This window comes from Glossina fuscipes, unplaced genomic scaffold (genome assembly GCF_014805625.2).
Source record: "Glossina fuscipes isolate IAEA_lab_2018 unplaced genomic scaffold, Yale_Gfus_2 42, whole genome shotgun sequence".
NCBI lineage: Eukaryota > Metazoa > Arthropoda > Insecta > Diptera > Glossinidae > Glossina > Glossina fuscipes.
The window spans coordinates 1,807,041-1,830,006 of NW_023998426.1; the positions used below are offsets into that span (position 1 = coordinate 1,807,041).

A 22,966-nucleotide genomic window follows, 5' to 3' on the forward strand; every position below is an offset into this window, starting at 1 on the left:
ATTGGTTTCATTTGCAATAAGTTCGCAATATTTCACCTTCCATGCAAAGCTGGTGTATTAGATGTTATACATTAAACGAGAATTAAAAAATTTATACCGACAATTAAACAAAATATTCATCGAGGTCTGTGAACGCAATACAAATTTTAACTGAATTTTTAACAAAAGAAAAAAAAAACTGTTCTCGAGAGTCGTTACATATTTTCGTAATCACTGCTTACCGCTAATGTAGATCAAATCTACCTTCTAGTCAACTTCGAGCTTTTAGTCGAATTGATCACCTTCGGAGATTTGACATAACCTCAACATTGACCGATGAAATGTTTTTCTTTCGATATCTGCTAGAATTTCCCTACTAGTTATTATGCGTGGGCATAATATAATGTTGCCAATGAATATGGCATAAGATGACTGCACTTAATGACTTTCGAAGATTTCACATAACCTCAACATTGATCAATAAAATATTTTTCTTTCGTAATCTGATAGAACTTCAGCACTAGTTATTATGCATGGGCGTATATAACGTTGCCATAAGAATCTTTTTTAGTATGGATCAATTACTTGAGGAACTTTCCCTTTGCCTTAGCGTTGATGGTTAGAAAGAAATGAGGAAAGAGAAAGCGATGGCGAGATTGTGGACGCCACTTGGCGTGATCTTGAATGTCTATCAAATCAGTAACTGTTATGTCTTCACAAACTGAGTAATCCCTATAGCTAAGAACAAAGTAGAGTCTACCGATCTTGATACTTGAACCCGCGAACACTGACTTGGCAGTCGCGATTCTTATCAGCTCGTGTGCTCATGCGGATTAACCAATAATAATTAATAATCATCTCTTGTATTATTTCTTTAATAGAAGTGTTTTGTACATCCAGTACCATTGTGGTAAAGCGCAAACTCTTATCTAAAGAACAGATTTCTTTAGAACTCTGAAAGTTGATCGTCTAATGTAGTGAGGAAAGCCAAAAAGCAGATTTTCTGAGCATTACAGTTGCAGGCCTATTATATATTTTGAGTGCACGGTTGACGATTAAAATAATTTGAAACTCAACCTGTCACGCCGTAATGTTCGAAACCTGGGGCAGCATATAAGGAGTGAATTTCTTCCTCGAATTGAATAATACCCACTAGAGTTTGAATTATATTTGGAGAAAATTTTTAGTTTAGTTAGCGAAAGAGCTCGATTGAGGCATGTCTGTTCGCGCTTTATTTCGTCTGTCTCTCTGTGCCAACCACTGTCAAGGTAATAAAATTTAAGATATCGGTTTAAAATTTGCCAAAAGCATTGGAAGCTTTCTCGGGCAGCTTAGTATGGAGAACCGACGAAATCGTTAAAAGAAAACGTCTACAATACAATAATATATCGAGAGCCCTATTTTCTATTTTTACAACTATTGTGAGAGAAGAGGATGTCAAAATTTAATTATCTTTTCATATTTTACACAGCTTGTAGCATAAGGATATATTGAGGCGATCTAAGCTTATCTGTTCGCCGGCTCGAAAGCGAACGGTTTCTCGTATTCAACTTGCCACCTGCCAGATTGGACCACTTTTTCGAGCGCTTCCCGTAGAACACCTACTTGTCAAAAGTCGTGATATGAATACTTGTATGGTAGTGTAAGGAGTTTAACGATGGGTCGCAATCTACTTTAGTACTTTTAGTTATCTTTTTTTTTAAATGAAAATTTTCTTGCTAGTTTTAGTCAAAGCATGCTGTTACGGCTCTTCAAGAAGATTGACTTATTAGCCCGAATCCAGGGCACTGGCTATGTATGACATTGCCCTAGTGTCACTTTCGAGTTTCGACTTTTTTGCCATACGTTAACGCAAGGGGGTGTGAGCAACGCTCTCGCAAACCTATCAAGCAGGCGTAAGCAAGATTGCTCACTTTTTGCGTTAGTATTGGTCGTTCTGAGTTAGGATTGGTTGTTTAGGTTTGCATTTGTAGGAGAAAACAGCGGCAAAATGAAAATAAAATAAATTCTAAACAAAATTGTTTACTTGCGAACATGTGAAGCAGAGTAAGAAATTTGTTAATTTTTGAAAGGTAAGTAATTTTGTTTCTTTTTTTATATCCATCACCGACGGATGAGGGATATGTTCATTTTGTCGAAACATTTGCAACGTCCAGAAGGTAGTATCAAAGAGGCTACCAATTATATACATATTCTTGATCAGCATCGAATTCTAAATCGATTTAAGCATGTCCGTCGGTCCGTCTGCATGATGTCTGTTGTAAATACTCGCAGCACCATGTAAACTGAGCACACCGCCGGTTTTCAGAAAGAACAAAAAATTGGTTTTTAGCTCATAAACTACAGCTGCTACTCTGCAAAATTTTGGGCTTATATTCTAAGGGCGACGCTATAGTACGTTTACAAAAATGGGAAAAATCGGCCACACCTAGTTAATTTTATAGTGTCATAATTTCATTTTTTTTCCAAATTTTTATATACAGAAGCAAACTTCAAAAACTTTACAAAGTCCGTCTGTCCACCTAACTGTCTGCGCACTGTGTAGTATTTATGGTAAAAATTCTCCTTTCCGCAAAAATGAATATGTCGCCTACAAATTTGCAAAAGAATTTGAAAATGATTCAAACGTTTTAACCAACCAACGCGCCTACAACGCCCATACGTCTATGTAACAAAACCTGTGAACATTTCTGCTTTCCGTGTTTTCGGCCTGTTAATCATAATGTATAGAACTTTTCACTTTTGTTCTGAAAATAGCCGCGCCCACCCACAGTTATGGAGAATAAATATTTAATTGTATTCTTTTTTTTAGGATCACGATGACGGGTATAAAAGATTCGATCACAACCACATAAAATTTTCTTACTTGTTTCTTTACACCCGACGCCACCTCTGGTACAAGGTATATTAAGTTAGTGGGGTAATATGTAGCACGCAGAAGAGCTTAAAATAGACCCACCTTTTACGGTACCGACCTAAGCCTGTCTATCCGTCTGTCCGCTTGATGTCTCTGCTCAAACTACAGTTGGCAATTTTTGAAATATTTTGATCAAATTCGGTGCAGTGACGTGTTTTGAGCCAAGGACCAACGCCATTGAAAATGAATCGGATCGGTCCACTTTTTCGACTACTCCCCTTGTAAAGCCCTACTTTGCAAAGTCGTTTTATGGATAACGATTGTAATTTTCAAAATTTCCCGGCAAAAGTGCCTAAGTAGTACTATTTCGGCATTCTAAATTGCTATAAATACTAGAGGCCAGCTGTGGCAATTTTTGAACCCGCTCTCATAAAACGAAAACTGAAGTTCTTATGATAAAAAAGGGTAATTTTCAATACTTCACGATGAAAAGCATAATAGAGTAATAATCTAACATAAAAAAATTAACTGTGCAAAATTCGGACCATCTCGGCCTATTTTTTGGAATTTTCTTTTTTTTAAGTAGAATTTTCGCAAAAGTTGATCCCTTGGAAAGCAGAAGAATCTAAGTTTTAATATGTGGTAATCACAAAATTTGGACCATCTACGTCTATTTTTGGGTCCTGCCCTTTGTAAGGATTAAACTTGTACTACATTAGGTTGCGTTTTGGACCCGCTTCCCCATAAACACGCACAGGGAAAATATGCTTTTATATAGAGAGACGAAATTATAGAAGTAAGAATTGCATTGGGCAATGCGGTGTAGGATATTCAATGGTTGGCCTTGTCCGACTACAATGTTCCCACTTGTTTCGTTTTATCTTTATATGATTTTTTTTATTGATTGTATAGTCATAAACAAACGACCCTAACACCTTCATCTCTTGGCTAATTATGCCAATGTTTACATTTGCATCCATTCTCCCAGTTTCCACAATTCCAAAAATAGCGGAATGGTGTAAATCATATATATATATATGTTCTCTAATATTATACATATATATATATATATGTTTTCAAAGCAAACAAAAAAGAGGCTTCTTTTTCGGGAAATAAATCCAACTATAAATTCAAGTTTCTTTAAGATGGTAAGAAGAAAAGAAGAAAAATACAGATTGTAAGAGCAAAGAGGGGATGCAATCTTTTGATAGTCGATTTTTTTTTTTTTTTTTTAAGTATATTCTTTATTGGCTAATACTTTCACGAATTCCTAAATTTTCTATGGTTATCATTGGAAAGCGAGGGGGGAACAAATAATATTTTAAGTTAATTCAAGACAATTTTAAACAATTTAAATACATTGTGTCATCGTTCCTCTAAGCGCATGCCGAGTAAAGACATCTATATCTACGTTCGTACGTGCGAATGTTTGTTTACTAACGTGTAGTCTATAAAGTCTGCCATTCTGCCTTCGCATTAAAGACGTGCACAAATACGAAAATGGATGCCTTAAATATTATATGTTATCTAAAAAATATTAAGCTTTGAGAGAAGTCAACATTCACACGCCATATACGCCTCAAGTAGTTTTTCTAATTCGGCGCATTGTACATTTAAAGTTAAATAAACATATCTCATAGGCTCAATATATTTTAGACTATTTGTTAAAGAAAAACAAAAAAAATAAATAAAATAAAATAAAACCAATATAATTACAGTCGATCAATAAAAAAACTTTACTACACAATTGAAATTAGAAGCGAAATGCTAATAAATTCCATTCACCTTAGCTTATGTGAGATTTCTGAGCACGTTGCAGTCATATTGATGTCAATATCAAAATACGTGTAATAAACAAAAAAGAAATTCTATTCAGCTTGGGGCGAATTTTGATAATCGCCGCTTGAAAAATTTGCTTTCGTTGCTTCCTCACAAAAGCATGAAAACCTCGTAAACATAAACTGTATTAAGGGGTAATAACCTGCAATTTAAGGGGTTTGGTAACAGTTTTTTTTTTTTCTTAATGGAAAGAAAGTGAGCACAATAATAACATTTAATAAGGTTATAAGGGTGTATATGTAAATATTAAATTAAAAAAAAAAAAAAATGCTTCTGATAAATATTGAAAACCAGCAACAATGGAGCGATTCTTGTAAGGCACTCTGAAGTTAAGGGGCTATGCGACAGGCAGTGTGACGCGTCCAAATTCGAATTTAAAACGAGTGAAAACATTAAAGTGGGCCATGCCCATCACCAAACATCCTACATCATCCTATAGTTGTTCAGATGAGGACTTTTGCAAATAAGGCATTGTATGAAAAGTGGTCGAGAAAGTGTTCCGATCTGGGCCATTCTCAATAAAATTCGTCTATGGTTCAAACCACGTCGTAGTAGCACACATGTGCTACAGAGGGAGACCAAAGCGTACAAACCGACAACAAAAAGTGATGCGCTCTCAAATCTTTGCATGCATTCACACAAACTTAGCATACCTTTACACTTTGCGATATAGCGCATAAAAATCGCAGTCTACATATCTGCATCTAGAGAAATACGTAGTGTTTTTGAGAAATATTAATTCTTGAGTGACTGGCAAGTGTTCGGATGAAAAAGTTCCATTTTCGACCGAAAAATGGAGCACTTCGGTCAGTCATAAAATATATGAAATTATCTTGTCGGCACTATCCCACACGTTTTTCTAGAAAATATTGTCTTAAAGATAACTTGGAATGAAAAAAATTCAAATTTTTTGATTTACGCTACATGCCCGTTTTTAAAAATCGTGTCTCAAGAAAAACGCATCCGGTCGGTACGCCATATTATTATACTCGAAAAATCAGTTTTTTGACTTTTTTAAATTCTGCCACGCCCATGAAGATTTGTTAATGCCATTCTTGACTATTAAAGGGCAGAAAATGAAAATTTAATTTTTGAAAGATGTACAATGGCGCTACCCTTTAAGCTTAAGCATAATCTATTGCATAAGTAATGCGCAACATAACCTAAACAATTAAGAAAATTATATTCGGTCATGACCGAATCTTTTAGACCCATCACCTCTATCCCAAAAAGGACAAAAACAAGAAAAGACAAAACCCGATTTTTTCTGTTTTCAAAATAAAAGTTTTTGTCGCATAGGCGTGCAAGTGTTGCGGGCGTGCCCTATGAAAAGTTTAGATTCCTCTCAAATTCTTTTGCAAATTTGCAGGCGACATATTCAATTTCACTAAAGGCAGTATGTTCACCATAAATACTCCACTGTGCGCAAACAGACAGACGTACATATTTAGGCGTATTCCAAAAAATTTATATACTTTGTTGGGATTTTGAAGTTTGTTTCTGCCCCTTTCATAGATATGTGAAAAAAAAAAATTTCATTTCGATAAACTATAATATCGCGTAAGCGTGGCCTTTCCATTTTTTTAGATGTGCTACAGCATCGCCCACAGAATATGCTTTCAAATTTTCGTACATTTATCTGCTATAGTTTAGGACGAAAGAAGAAAAAATCAATTTTTCATTCCGTTTGAAAAACAGAGAGGTTCTTAGTGTTCTTAGAAAGGTGTGAGCGCGTTCGTCGACCGATCCGATCCATTTTCAATACTAATCTGCGTGCAAGAAGTTCCGATGTTTCTGCCAAATTTACTGTCGATAACTTAATTTTTGTTGCTAGGAAAGTGTTTACAACAGACATTATACAGACGGACAGATACATAGGTGGGCAGACGGACATGCTTAAATCGCTTTAGAATTTGATGCTCGCGATGAATATATATACTTTATGAGATCTCTGATGCTTCCCTCTACGCGTCGTAAACGTTTTGACAAATGAATGGTGATCGATATAAAAAGTATGGAGCGCACATAAATATCTTGCTTTAACTTAGCATACTAGACTAGAAGACTAACGCACCTACAACGTAAAATTGATTGCCAAAGATAGATCATTAGTTGCTTAATTTATGGGAAACTATTAGTTGAACGTAGAAGATTTACCGCTACAGGCAAAACGTAACGACACTGTATTTTTTTAAAGTATCCCCACTGTGATGTCGATGTGTATAATGTTTGGCAGGTTGGTATGACTGCTGTGAATAGCTGACATAGATATCGAAACACGTGCCCTGTTGGATTGATAATAGCGGAGTTTTTTTTTGTTTAATCAATCTTTTTTTTTTTTTTGGTTCATCAGTGGTACCCGTGATATATTCACGAACATTCACTAGATTGTTAAGCTGTTTCGGAGTCATAAGATCCAAGTTTCATCGTTCGCAATTTTACTTTATAGGTTATTATCACTTATAGGAAATTTTCTTTTTGACACTTCAGCAAAGTGTTTATTTTCCAAACGAATTCAAAACTTTTAGAATACGACGAGAAGAGACACGAGACAAGCCCAAATTATTTTTCAAAATTGTTTACATTGATCCCTTTGACATACCAACAATATGTATAAAATCTCTTTCAATCAATCAACGATTGACAAGTGCAAGCTTTTTGATTTTGTTGAATTTTTCGTTTACAGTTGAGATTTATGGTCTATCAGAACGGGGTTCGTCTTCGACAAGCTCATGTACCTTGTTAAGCGATTTGTAAACTAAAAACTTATGATTTTGATAAACACTCATCACCCCGTAGCACTTATATAGTAGTTTTTATACCCATCACCGTAGGTTGTAAGGTATGTTCATTTTGTCAAAACGTGTGCAACGCCCACAAGCAAGCATCAGATCAAATTTTAAATCGATTTAAGCATGTCCGTCTATCCATCCCTGTAATGCCTATTAAAAAAGTTTTCCTGGCCTCAAAAATGAAGCTATCGCCTTCAAATTTGGCAGAAACATTGAAAGTTCTTGCACGCAGCTTGATATTGAAAATAGGTCAAATCGGTCGAAGAACACGCCCACGGCACCACATAAACCGAGGACACCTCTGTTCTTCGAAGGGAATGATAAATTAGTTTTTTGCTCACTACTCATAAACTATGGCAAATAAATGGACAAAAATTGGAACGTATATTCTATGGTTGATGCCGTAATATTAGTGCATAAAAATGGAAAAAATTGACCACGCCTGCCCAATAGTATAGTGTATCAAAATTGAATTATTTCTTCAATATCTTTACTACACTAAGAAACAAGCTTCAAACACCCCACACAGTATGCAAATTCTCCGTCAGTTTCAAATTTGGAATCCACCTAAACATGTCCGCCTGTTCGTCTGTCCATCTGTCTGGTTTCACAGCTTTGTAGCATTTGCGGTAAACATTCTCCCCTTACCGCAAGTGAAGATATCGCCTAAAAATTTGCAAAAGGGTTTGGAATTGAACTTTTCAAAGAACACGCCTACAACGCCCACAAGCTTCAATAACAAAAACTTTTATTTTGAAAATAGAAAGGCGGAAGAACGACCACTCCATATTATAGAACATGAAAATTTTTTTGTTTTACTTCCGTTGTCTTTTTTTTTGAGGTAAATGGTGATGGGTATAAAAGATTCGGTCCCGACCGAATTTAATTTTCTTAGTTGTTATTAATTTCATTTTTTTTGACGAAATTTGATGAAAACTCTTTCTTTAATAGATTTTCCCATTGTACAAACTTGAAAATAAAATTGTTTAAACAAAAGAAAATGCTACTATTAATAACCCAACAGGGGACTTGTCTCACAGTTTATGTCAGCTGTTCACAACAGTCATACCAACCTATCTGATACCCACATCGATGTCATAGCTATAATGTAGCGACGTATTTTAAGAAAATACAGTCTCAATACGTTTAGGCCACAAGATATGTGTTTACAAATGGTAAACATCTAGGATACCCTCCCCGAAATCTTCTCCAAATAACAATTACAACATCCTAAAATATAAGGTAGTTAAGTAGATTCGTAATAACTAGACAATGAAGCGCTTTTGATTAGAGTGCATCAAGTTTTTTCGGATATTCGCAACAATACTTGCGAGTCAGATTTATCTTCTTCTGTTATGTCAAACGATTCCAAAGTATTTTCTGAAACGATTTAAGTCTTTCTGTCAGTCGATCAGTGCGTCCATGATTTCTTATGTTTAATTCATAGGTTTTGGCCCAAAAATGAGTCGTATCGACAATGGATGAATGGAATCCATTGCTATTCGTATCACTTCCTGCTTAAGGAAAGTCGCTTATGATCGAGAATAATTGTTTATTAACCTGCTAAATTTGCATTAAATGACTCTACTGATCGCATCTCTCATATCAGAGAGTTCTCGCGAGAAATACGTCTTTATATGAAAACTAGACATCATTTCCGGTATTTTAAGACAAAAACAAGTGTAGATAATGATATATAGATTATAAAAATATACGCAAGATGCTAATAGAGTCGTATAAAGAAATAATTTTAGATATATATATATATATATATATGCGACATAAGAAGTATACAACGCGATGTACATAACATATCTACAAACTCATGGTATGAGATAAAAAGTACAACGTTAGCGGAAATTCCTTTCAGTTATTCGCTCTTCACATATTATATATGAATAGACCGGATATAACCTCTTCATTTATTGTTGTTATTTATGACGCGGTGTCAACCGAAAGATAATGATATAGTGTTTCTCAGAATGGAGAAATATCTATTAATAATCGGATCTAATTCCTTCTATATAACGCGGTATCAACTTAATAATCGGATCTGATTCCCTCTATCTTGCTAAAGGAATATAACCTCAGGCTCCACCAAACGAGTTTTACACATAAATGCTTATTTTTGATTTCAATATTTACTGACTGAATTTGCAAGCACGACATGATAAATCACGGGAAATTTAAATTAAGCCTCCTGTCTTCTCACTTTGTTTAAAAAAAAAAACATGCTTACTCGTTAAATAGGCTTATGTGATAAGATTACATTCTACACGGGCTAAAATGTTAGGAGAGAAACGAAGAAATTCTCTATAAAAATAAAATCACTCTAAGTCCCAAAAATCTTAAGTTAATTCTGTCAAATTATTTTCTTCTTTTTTTAACCATTTAAGTAAATATAGCAGTGTATTTTAGCTGTTAGCAATAGTGTTATTAGAATATTATCTTCAATAAATTATTAAATAACTTATATGTACAACGTACATAAATTTATTTTTCAATACGGACGGTTTTGTCTCCAAAGCCAACGCATATTGCATAATTTTTATACCCATCACCGAAGGACAACGCCTAGAATGAAAATTCAGATATCCCAGAAAGTATATATATTTTTGATTAGCATCAAATTTAACAATCAAAATTTTGAACATGTCCGTCTGTCCGTTTTTTGTAACCATTCTTCTCATCACAAAAATGAGGCTATCGACTTTAAATTTGACAGCAACTTTGGAAGTTCTCCCACGCGGGTTCATATTGAAGATGGGCCAAATCGGTCGAAGGATACGCCTATATTACCTACATTTCTGTTTTTCAAAACCAATAAAAAAATAATTTTTAAGTATTACTCCCAAACTGCAACAGATGAACCTATGTGGATCTATAGGCGTGTAGAAAAAATGGAAAAAATCAACCACGCTAACTCATATTTATAAGGTGTCATAATTTCACTTTTTTTTCAAAATTTTTGTAACGCACGAATACTAAGCATAAAGTATATAAATTCTTGGCCAGTTTCGAATTCGGAGTGCGCATGTCCGCCTGCCTATGGTAAACATTCTCCCGTTCACATAAGTAAAATTGTTGCCCAGAAATTTGCAAAGAATTCGAGAATGATTCAAAGTGGTAAAAGGACACGCCTACAACGGCCACACCACTGTGCAACAAAAACTGAGAACACCCTTGCTTTCTGTCTTTTTCACTCATTACTCATACGCTCAAACCTGTTTTTTTGCGTTTATGTGATCCCTCTTTACCACACGAAAACCGGTTCGAGTGTAAACGACACGATACAAATTTTTTCAGAAAAAGGGAGGAAAACAGCCGCGTCCACGCAATATCGTAGCGTATGAAAATTTGGTTCTCTTCCTCTTTTTCAAATTTTTTTTTATCACAACGGTGTTGGGTATAAGAGATTCGTTCGGGACTGAATATGATTTTCTTACTTGTTAAATTCTTAAAAACCTCAATTGCAAGAAACAGAGATTACGAACTTAATTGAAAAACGAAGACATATTCATCGAGATCTTGGACATAAACACTATTTACCTTTAAATGATAATATAATTCTATTTGTGGAGATAATTTTATCTTGACATATACTATGTTATGAACACAAATGGATTCAATTTAAGCCAAATGTAAGGTTTTTTATTGAAAAGTTAAAAAAAAAATATGACAATTCTGATAAGAAATATGCATAATTTATTTCCATACGTATTTGAAAGTTCTGATAAGCTTAATATACCTTCTTACGGTGAGTATAAAAATAAACATGTATTGCTATAACTTGAACGTGTTGTTTTTTTAATAAATTTTAGACACAAACAATCGCATACCATTAACAAAAAACAAGCAATACAATGCAAACGCAGCAATATACGAGAAGCGATTCGCACGAGAAAAACAACAAAACAAAAAGGCTGAAAAAGCGTGCAGGAAAAACAAACAAAGAGTAGTCAGCCTATCAGTATACGTTTTCATAAGTTATTCTTTCAATTTTTTTTCATTTTTTTTTTTTATATAGATGAAAGGAAAACATAACCAATTATTTTACATATGATTTATGTATGAAAAGGTTAGTAACATATTAGCAGTATATCACAAAAAGCAAAAAAAAAATAAATAAAACAATTTAAATACATATTTGGTATATTTGGTTTACATGTATCCGTATATTTTGTTATCAGTATTGTTGTAGCTGTTGTAATTGCTGATGACCAAAGATGACCGGCTTATGTTATTATCGTTTTGCCCAACTGCAGAGACTGCTTTAAAGGTCATATGAGTTGTTGCTGCTGCTCTGGCAGTACCGTGAGTCATAATTCCCATATTGTTCATAATGATTTTGCAGGATTTGCCAATTGAAGAACAACGAAATAATAACAAAACCAAATTTGTTCTCTTTTTTTCCTCTTTTCTTTTCTTATTTTATGCGTATTAATATTAAACCGTTAATTTATTAAACACATAAAGCAAAAAACAAAAACAAAAAACACGATGTCGTTAAAATATTGAGATTGCGTTAGAAAAAAATCAACAAAAAAAAAAGTTATTTAGCCGGCATCACAAATGATACGTGGTTTTGTTTTGACACTAACATTACTACTACTGCGGGTAAAATGCAATTTTACGTTGTGTTATTTTAATGGATAGGTTTGTGTTAATGTGTGTCTATTGTATATATATTGAAGTATATTTTGTATATATATATATATATGACGACGGCGTGTGCTAGTTTGTGCAAAGATTGCACTCGAGTTTTTTTTGTTTTTTTTTAGTTCAGCTTTCATTTATTAAACACTGTATCTTTAAAATGATATTAAATGTTTAATGTTGAAAGTGTAGGCGATAAGAAGCAATTAGATAAATGGGATATGAAAAATATACACACATGTAATGAATGCACTTCTTTTTTTAATGATTTTCTTGGAATCTTCTTCACTAGACATTCTTTTGTTTTTGATTTTACCTATCCGAACTGGCCGAACTCGAAGGATTATAAAATTTAAGTTGCTTAGTCTGTGTATTTACGGAAATTGTGGACATTTTCTTTTTTATTTGCAATTGTTCTTATTGGTTATCTAAAATTTTATTTTGCACATAAAATCCAGATAACTAACACGCAGCAGCACGCGTTCTCAAATTGCTAAAAAAAACAACAAAACTAACATCAAGAGAAATGTCCAAAAGAAAGTTGAAATCTCAGCGCTGCCAGCGTAGACATGAAGACCTAAGTCATTTTTGGTAGTATTGCCATTACGTATGAAAAATTACGATATCGTAAGGATGCTATTTCGCAATTATATTCAATCAGAAGTTTTTAATAAAAGACCACCATCAAGTCGGAGTAATTACTAAATAAATGCTTTCCTTTTTGAATAGTGTAATAAAAACTTAAATAATTATTAAATCGAAAAGCTATGTTTCAGAAAATCGCTCTATTGGCCATTGGGAGACTTGGCAGTCCCATCTTGTCGTGAAATGTCAACGCTAAAAGAGATAAAGCAATAATAAATAGCAACCGCAGCAAACAAAAAAAAAAGAACAACAGTTTCTCCTTACCCTTTTGCATATGTAGTTATGTTTAATAATTTTGTTCATTTCCCTAAAATGATGCACTTTCTGATAGAATTTTAGCTGCATCCAGCGTATTCAAAATAACAATGGCTTACATTAACGTACCCGAATGGTCGCCAGATCAAGTAACGGACTGGTTAAAAGGTATATAAAAAAGTTTTTAAATATTTTGTTTTTTCTGTTTTTCTAAAAATGATTCATTATGTATGTATATATATATATATGGGAGAGTGTAAAGTAACACCCATAAATGGAATTTTTCCTTTTTTTTACTTTTGGCTACTATTAACATTGTAGGTCTGGACGATTCCATGTACAACTATGTGTATTCTTTTGCCAATAACCAAGTAGGGGGCCGCCAGTTGTTGAATATACGACCTTATGAGCTTGAACAACTGGGTATGCTCTCTATAGGGCATCAAGAAATTGTACTGGAAGCAGTCGAAAATCTAAGAAATTTTGTAAGTTTGATTGTTTAACACTTTCTCTTTTATAATCACGGAGTGATTTGTCTACTCTTTCTAATTCAGCATTATAATCTGGATAAGGAGAATTTACAGTTTATGGCGCTACATGTGGCTACCGCTGCGCGCAGTTTACATAGTCAATTAGCTAGCCAAAGTGGAGCTACTGTTATTGAAACTCAAATACTAAGCGATATTACCCGAACTATAGCGACTATTAAACCGCTGATTGGTTGGCTGGATCGATCTCCATTCCAAGGACAATTTCAGTTTACAGAAATTTGCCGCAAAATGTTACGTTTAGGTTTGGAAATGGCTACTACAGCCCAGAGAGAACGTTTTGTTGAGAATCCAGTAGAAAAAATTCGAGGCACCGCCAAAACGTTAGAACTTCTGGCTAATTATATTATACAGGATATTACCGATCCCATGTTGCTGCAGCCAGCTTCTTTGAATTTGGTGACATTGAAAAAACGTGAATCGGAGCTGGGTTTTAATATTGAATCCACTTATCATGGCATTCATCGCATCACGGATATTAAACAGAATTCGCCTGCTCATAATTCCGGAAAAATTGAAGATGGTGACGAAATTGTTCAAATTAATTATCAAACGGTTGTGGGATGGCAATACAAAAATGTATTGTTACAATTACGTGAATCTCTGCCAGATGTTTTACTAACATTGAAAAAGAGACCGAAGCATACAAAAATCTATGGCCAGATCTACATGCAACCTTACCGACTTCCTAGTAAGAAACGTTCGGTAGGAAGCCGTTGGGGGGAAAATGTACCTAGTCCAAGACCTGGTTTGTTATCGGCGCCCGATAATAATTTTAAGACCCCAATAAATTTAAGTACTGAAAATGAGAAAGCTGATGATGCTGATACTGACTCCATATCCAGCGATATTTTAACGCCAACTGACACAAAGGCTACGGAAAAGGAAAGCCGTTTATATTATCCCAAACCTAGAGCCATGTTGCAGAGACGCAATACGATTTGTGGCGACGAATTGTTAGGACATAAGAGTTTGTCGGGAATACCGTTATGGCATGAACGTAAAACTGGTACAGTGTGTGATCCTGGTTCTCCCAGTCTACGGGATAAATCTGTATCATTCGGTTTCGGCTTGGAAATAACGCCAAGACCCACTACTTGCATTGGTATAAGCAGCGGCATGAAAGGAGGTAGTAGCGGTAACTTGTTTACAAACGCCGAGGGTAAAAAATTGCGCCAAGTCATCATTGAACAACCTCTAGAAGAACAGCAGGAAGAATACTCCAAGCCGGGTGTCAGCAAAGTAGTACGTTTTGACGCCAAAATGAATGTAGAAGATTATAAGTTAGATGAAAAGTACACTTGCAATGTGGAGAACACTATATTAGAGACATTTGAACCCATACCTTTTGCCGATGAAGAAGATGAAGAGACCATTGAGACTTTAAGGGATATACCGGATAAAGCAGAGAAAATCCTAGATGCAATTGATAAAGTATGTAATCGGGACAGCATGCCGTTAATAGAAGCAGTCAATATGCCTGTGGTAGTAAAAAGAGGGAGACTCGATAAGAGTCACAGCACACCGGCTTATGATAATTCGTGCGGAGATGCAGATGCACCACCTGCCATAGAGCCGCGCAAAGAATTTCTAATTGTGACTCCACCAGTTCCACCACCTAGACCAAGGAAACAAGGCGAAGCAACGCCCATTCCTGTCCCAGTACCGCCGCCAAAGCCGTTAAAGCCTCCCGGCTTATTAGCATCACTAGCAGCAGCAAACGCTACAACAAATGCATCTACTGTCGCTCCGGTTATATTGTCAACTACAACTGTACAAGGACAGGCAAATACATTTTTACCATCTTCATCAACCGGAATTCCAGAGAGTGAGAGTAACACTATCGTCTCTAGTGCCTCGTCATTAACGGCAACAAGTAGCAATGGTAGTGAAATCAATGAATTACACACGCCTACAAAAGCTCGTACGCTGACCTTGAAGAAAAAACACAGCCTAATAGCTAAGCGACGCAATGTAAATTTAAAAATTCTTGGCACAGGTGATATACAAGGACATTTATATCGACGGACCAAGGATAAGCGTGGAGTCACATTTTGGGCGCGTTTGTATTTCGTGATGCTGGACACGATTCTGTATGGGTTCCGCTGCAAAGATGCCGCCAAAGCTAGTTGTGTTATTTTTTTGCCAGGCTTTACAGTGTCGTTGGCGAAGGTAAGCATTTTAAAAAACTGGTACAAAGATTTATATTGAACATTTTTTGCATTTTTAGGAAGTACACTCTAAACCCAACGCTTTTAAAGTTTATCATTCGGCTAAAACTTTTTACTTCGCAGCTGAATCACAAGATGCTCTGAGTCAATGGGTGGATTTTATACGTCAAGCTACTCTTCAAAAAAGCACTCCAACGGTTAATGAAGGTTGTTCTACCGCTTCCAATGAATCGAACACACGGGACCTTTTTTCAGAGAATGATAGTTCCGATGAAGAAAATGAATCAATTATTAATAAAAATCTTAGTACACCTTCACCGCAAACTGTTAAGGAGAGCACTTGTAGCTCGGGTTTCTCCAAATTATCCATAAGTACACCAACAACTACAGCCAAACATGATCGACGTTATTTGGGCTCATTGCGTAAACTTACCAAAGGAACGTTGCCATTTAAAAGTTCATCAACGAATGAGAAGAAAATCTCTAACGATATACCAGTACCCACTGAGCAATTTAGAAGTTACCGTAAGGTACCAGGCGGAAGTTTTGGAATACAAATTGGAGCCAATACACCTGGATATCATGATACGGCTATGCATCCGTTTAATAGCGGATCGAATAAGCCCTCGGAGCAGCAAAATATTTTGCAAAACATACCTTCTCCAGGTCTAACAGTGACGGCTGCAGTAAATAATGAAATAATGGTTCAACCAATCAATCAGTCTCTTGCTAGAAAATCAGCAATCTCTTCCAGTCGTTCTTCTATTGTCAGTACTAGCGACACAATAGCCGCAACAAATTTAGGGCCACCTGCCTCCCCGGCTCCTACACGAGAACCCACAGTAGCAGCGGCATCAACTATTTCTGATGAAAACGAAACTAAGCATGTTACTCCTAGTAGAGCCATAAAAAAATTACCATACAATTTCATACACGCTTCGAACCCCAACTTGGTGGAATTCGGTTTCCAAACTTCCAAAACTCTGGATTATACATTACCGAAAATTAATTCTAATACGGCTTGGGATGCTTTACCGAGTAATACGCAAGGATTTATGACATTAAAGGATTTAATGTTGCAAAAACAAGAAGAGGAGGCGCAGGACATGTACAACAATCGAGTTTTACTGGGAGTGGAAAAGAAAGAGGAGCACAAACGTAATGCTCAACAACAGCGCATTACAAAATCCGTCGCCAATGGCCTACAGAATGCTTCAGTTTGCGCGGGCGATTCCAAAGTAGCAAAAACACAGTCTCGTAGTTTACCCAAACCTCCGGACTATGAGATTAGCTTTAAGCCCGATGACGAGGATATACAATTAACGCGGACAAAAGAAGGTTTAAAACTGCGTGATTTTGGTTATGAGCTTATTTCGGGCGATGAGCCTATAGACGGAGCATCGAGTAATAGCAACACAACACGTATGGGTGCAGCGCGTCAGCCATCTGGTCAATCAGGGAGTAGTAACGAACAAAATCAGGAGCAAAGCAATAGCTCCAATTGGACCACAGCAATGAAAACACGGCAGTTTCTTTTAACGACACACAAGCATAAGAAGCATTTGCATTCATCAGGTAGCAGTTATTCTGCCGCGGATTTGGTCGGCAATGGCGACAAACGTTCCGGTAGTTTTAAAAAGAAAGGTAAACTGGAATCGTTTAAAACTTCCAGTGAGAGAATTTTTCAATTCGGTAAACATTCGTCCTCATCCTCGACAGCAGCGCCATCAGGTGGTATCACCATGACTTTGCCATTAAATAAGAAATCAAGTCATGGCCTGCTTGAAGGGGCTACGGGCAGTGGCAATAGTGGAATTAAAAAAAGTCACACCTACAACAATGATCTGAAAGATAAAGCGGGCGGTAAATATGAAGCTCAACGTAAAAATTCAGCACCTATGCCAATTTTCTCTAAATTAAGTTTCTCGACTTCTTCGACTTCTTCCTCAACACATAATAACAGTAACTTAAAGGCAGGGGGAGGCAAAGAGAAGAAATTACTTGGATCTCCTTTGCTACATCGTACTGTGTTCGGCCATCATCATCAACATCATACATCGAACAATCAAAATTTTATATCTATACCCACTACACCCACTACTACTACTACCGCAACTACCTGCATAGGCCGCGAATACGATCAAGAGATATTTTCGCAAGTGATTTTCCCTAAAGTGACAACAGGCCGCAAATATTCGACAGCCTCAGCCACTTCGAATGTTACATTGACGGCACCCGAAATGATTGCCCCCCCTCCACCTAAAGTAACTAATGCTAATATAGTGGATATGCCAACAAAGATCAATGCACCCGAATATCCCAATATGGAATGTCCTCCAGTTTTTGAACCCGATATTTACTCGCTTACTGATCTTAATGCCAGTTTAATGTTAAGGCGTAACAATAATAACAACAACAATAACAACAATAATAACACTAATAGCGGTCAGCAGCAGAATAGTGGCGCTAGTATGAGAAGGGATAATTCAGAAGAAAAATTTTAAACCAATATTTGTCGTAGCAACATCGCATATCGTCTTCCTTAAGTTACAATCGCGCAAAACTTGCGTGGAAATTACCTAAGATTCGTTTAAATCGAACGAAGGCTGATATTTTGTCAAAAAATAATAGATCGCTCTGGATCGACCTTATTTTTTCAATTTTCATTATCATTGTGATGGTTCATACACGCCACGCAGTGTGGATGGACATGTAAAGCAGGTGCCAAGCAGTAAAGGATATTATATTTACGTAGATATATATTAATATATGCATATATAATATATATATAGATGTATAAGCGAAAATTTTGAATTAGTTATTTTAACGTTGTATTGAACATAAAACAATCTCTACAATTGCTACGTAGAGTGAATTCTTTAGAAAAAAAAAGTATTTATCAAATGCATTGTACAGTGGTAATTATACATACATATATAAAACTACAACGCACACAAGCTCAACATATATATACATATATATATATAAACAATAAAAAAACTAAGAAATATATATATAAGAAAAACTCTTTTTCAAAACATGTGTCATTTACGAAAAATTTATTTTAAAAAAAAATCCAAACGAAAACTTACGGGCTGCAACCATAAAATCAACCGTAAAACATAATTTAAGCCAAATCCTTTATTATATTCTCTACATCATTCTTTGTGTACATACGAAATAGATTTTCTGGCGTCATGGTCATCACTTCAACATTAGTTGAATTCAATTTTTCCTCCATCACCTGTTTTAGCGTATTTAAAGACAAATCGATAGCATCATTTAAGGACATTTCCGGCACATAGTGCTCTTGTAGATTTTGTTGTGCTCCTTCACTGCCAGAACCGATAGCCTTTGCTCCGTAACGTATGTACGTCCCCGACGGATCCATATGCCATAGTTGCGGTTTGCCATCTTCAATACCTGCAAAGAGTATTGCCACACCAAATGGGCGGCTCATAGCCGAGCCACCATCGCCGCTATCGCCAAATTGAATAGCCAAAGCGGAAACCGCTTGAGCACAAGACTCGATCGACATGCGTTCATCATACACAAACCAGTGGTTTTGACATTCTACACGTGCCCTCTCAATCAGCGTGCGAGCATCTGCCATTAAGCCCGATGTTGCACAGCCGATATGCCGGTCCACTTCAACTATTTTTTCCACAGTGGAAGGTTCCATTAAAGGCGATGTAATGCGCTTTTCTACTGCTAAGACCACCCCTGAAAAATGACAATATGAATTAAGTCATTTCAATTTTTCTCAAGCTCGTCATTATTACCCTCTGATGTGCAAACGCCAATGGCAGTGGAACCTAATTTAATAGCTTCTATGGCATATTCGACCTGAAAGAGCCTGCCTTCGGGAGAAAATGTGTTCACACCTCTATCATATTCCGCACGCGTTAAAAACATCTAAAATTAGATTTCCATTATTTAAGGTAATCCCAATGCTTCGAAATTTTTAAAACTCTTACAATTTATTAAGTATTTTATTATAATATTTATTTAGAAATGCAAATTTCCTAATTTTTTTTGGCTTGATGCACAAGTCAATAAATTTTTGTTAAAATAATGCCGACTATGAAAATGACCAAACACTTTTACTGAATGACATTAAATGGTGTTGCCATTGCTGCCAAAAATATTATTTTCGTAATGTAAACGGAATGTATTACGACATTATGATTACAATTACAAAATATTTTTATTTTTTTAGATTACTTTAGATTACGTTGTAAGGGAACGAAATAAACTATAAACTTGAAAATGCATAAAAGTTTGAACATTTTGTTTTTCATTTCAAGAAATTATTAGAAAAAAAAATTATTCTTAAGAAGAAAGCGGGAGAAGGAGGAAAAAGTGGGAAGAGTAGCGAAGAACATCTTTTAAAGAATAGATGCATAGCTTTGCGGCTCTGCGCATCCTAAATAATTAATAGTCAATTAATAAATAATAAATAAAAAAATTTATTAATAATTAATCTTTTCTATGCAATACAGAGGTAAAGAAGGATTCACAACAACACCATCATCATCGACTGCAGAGCAAAGATGTTATTTTGAATATAATGTTTTGTTTTAACTATTTACAGAAATCGCTTATTCGAATGTTATCTAAATGCCTATATAACATTTTGAAAGCAGGCGGACAACTAGACTCTAACCAAACCGAAAACGAAAACAGAAGAGAATATATATGCTTTTCTGTTCACATAGAATATGAACTTTTATTACGGACTGAACGACTTGTATAAAAGTTCATCTTTTTGAATATGCTGCTGAGTTGATTTTAAGCGCTTTTCAGGTTTTGGCCCTAGTTTTCCCTAGCGTCGTCTATAAAAGTCAAGATTGATTAGTTGATCCGTGGAAAAAGAAAGCTGAACAATACAGTACCAATGTTATGCTATTTCCATTAAATTTAATTTAATCATCAAATCTTAGCGGTTTCTATTATTATATATAATGGAAAACATCACCAATTAAGTCATGTTCACAAACGGAAGACTTCTATGCGTTTCGATTGGGTTGACGCAATAATCTCTTCTTTCTTTTATTATTGATGGGGCATAGTTTATGGATATGGATATATATAGTGTATATAGAGAAGGATGTTTAAATTAAACATGTAAGAAAATTAAATTCGGTCGGGTCAGAATCTTTTATGCCCATCACCTCAAGAAAAGACAGAAGTAAAGAAGTAAAGAACAAAATATTCTTGCTCTGTAATAAGGAGTAGGCACATTCTTCTCTTCTCTTCTTTTATTTTCAAAATAAAACTTTTTTTCGTACAGGCATGTGGGCGTTATAGGCGTGTTCTTTAAAAAGTTCAGGTCAATTCTAAATTCTTTTGCAAATTTTTGGGCGATATGTTCATTTACGTTAACGGGGGAATGTTTACCTAATATACTACCAGGTTGCGCCAACAGACAACGAACAGAGGGGCAGGCTGACATATTGAGGGGTATTCCAAATTTGAAACTGGCTAATAATTTGTATACTTTGTGGGGTTTTCGAAGCTTGTATGGAGATAACCATTAAATTTTGATATATTATAATAGTGGGTAGACGTGGTCAACTTTTTTCATTTTTATGCACAAATGCTACAGCGTCGCCCACAGAATAGTTGTTCAGACTTTTGTGCGGTTATTAACCACAGTTTATGAATAATGAGTAAGAAAACAATTTGTCATTCCCTTTGAAAAACAGAGGTGTTCTCAATTTACGTGAAGCTGTGGGCGTGTTCTTCGGCCAATTTGGTCCATTTTCAATACCAATCTGCGTGCAAGAACTTCCAGTGTTGCTGTCAAATTTGAAGCAGATAGCTTCATTTTTGGGGTCACCAAAATGTTTACAACAGACATTACTCGGACGGACAGACGGACCTACTTAAACCGATTTAGAACTTGATACCGATCAGGAATATATATATTTTGCGGCTTCCTTCTGACGCTTCCTTCTGGGCGTTCCAAATGTTCTGACAAAATGAATATAACCCTCATTCTCCGGTTAAAGGATAAAAGTTATCAAAATATGCATTGGAAACTTTGTTTTTGTCTGCTAAAATCGCGATTACATTTTTAATTAAGGCATTCAACCTTTACTTTCTGCGGAGCTATCGTTTTAAACTCTAGATAATAGATCATTATCGCCTTTATAAAAGTTCTCTCGTCTGCGTCATTCACACATCCCATTTTGGACGAAGAGAGGTTCCTGGTCTCTATCTTGCTGCCCAAGCGTGTATTCATTTCAAACCTATCACTTCTTCACCGACAGCAACAACAATAAACGAAGAACAGCTTGTGAAAAACGCGCTGGCACACGCGACCTCTGCCTACAACTAACCAAGTTCGCCAACGTTGTGCACCGCAGCACAATAGATACTGATAATCGTACTAAACACAACAAAGGTTTGGAAGGTGCTCCAATTTATTTGCTTATTTTTTTATTTACTTACTTTATTAAATGCTGCTACAGAACAAGTCATTAGCTGAATGTAAGCTATACAATAACTTTAAATATAGTATAAAGAATGGAAAGTGAATAAAAACAAGTAAGAAAGTTATATTCGGCGGGGATCGAATTCTGTATACCCACCACTATGTTTTTCGCATTCTAGTCCCCAAGTTCAATTTTTTCTAATTTTGCACAGGCACTACAGCATCGTCCACAGGATACGTTGTCAAGTTTTTGTACATTTATCTGCTATATGGAACACACTCCCGTTTTTTGCTAATGCGCACAAAAAGCAGCTTTCATTGAACGTTATTATAAACAATTTAATAAAACAAAGTCTTTATTTCTATACATAATCATCCACTGATGTTGCATTTTAAGAGTTGCAAGCGAGTGATGAATCGGATTTTAAAAGGTTTGCAAAATTAACTTTTACATAAAACCTGGAGCTTTTTGCTGTTTAGTCTCTGCTAGGGTTTTGATCGAGAAAAAAGTCGTGATATTAATCGAAGCTTTATGACGTAATTAAGGTCGTGACTGAATTGTATTTATAAAAAATAACGAAAAATATATGGGCGACCATTATTATGCAGACATTTTATGAAGTTTCACATATGGTTGAAGTAACCATTTGAGCTGATAGATCAACTTAAAAGGTACACAAATAAACTGATTGACTGGTTTCGATTGAACCATAAAATCGCAGCTCAAAGATCAGATTATTAAATCACTAAACATGTAAGTAATATCAGTCTCATAACGGAATTAA

At 35.5% G+C, this 22,966-nt stretch overlaps 3 protein-coding genes across 3 annotated transcripts in view; 1 reads left to right on the forward strand and 2 right to left on the reverse strand.

Annotated features, from left to right (window-relative positions):
- The window catches only part of LOC119637018 (uridine-cytidine kinase-like 1), a 23,151-nt gene extending 10,742 nt beyond the window's left edge, over positions 1-12,409 (reverse strand). Inside the window, exon 1 of the mRNA XM_038032792.1 lies at positions 11,633-12,409. Within this exon, the coding sequence (XP_037888720.1) occupies positions 11,633-11,808 (176 nt within the window). The 5' untranslated portion in view covers positions 11,809-12,409. The remainder of the gene's footprint in view (positions 1-11,632) is intronic.
- Positions 12,410-12,943: 534 nt separating this feature from the next.
- LOC119636926 lies at positions 12,944-18,668 on the forward strand. The gene is made up of 4 exons (XM_038032653.1): positions 12,944-13,191; positions 13,345-13,508; positions 13,578-15,743; positions 15,802-18,668. The coding sequence occupies exons 1-4, from the start codon at positions 13,134-13,136 to the stop codon at positions 18,244-18,246; spliced, it is 4,833 nt and encodes a 1,610-aa protein (XP_037888581.1). The 5' UTR covers positions 12,944-13,133; the 3' UTR covers positions 18,247-18,668.
- Positions 18,669-18,784: 116 nt separating this feature from the next.
- Positions 18,785-19,759, reverse strand: LOC119636957 (proteasome subunit alpha type-5). The gene is made up of 3 exons (XM_038032716.1): positions 19,720-19,759; positions 19,525-19,657; positions 18,785-19,465 (listed from the first exon to the last, which is right to left on the reverse strand). The coding sequence occupies exons 2-3, from the start codon at positions 19,655-19,657 to the stop codon at positions 18,870-18,872; spliced, it is 729 nt and encodes a 242-aa protein (XP_037888644.1). The 5' UTR covers positions 19,720-19,759; the 3' UTR covers positions 18,785-18,869.
- Between the last annotated feature and the right edge of the window lie 3,207 nt (positions 19,760-22,966).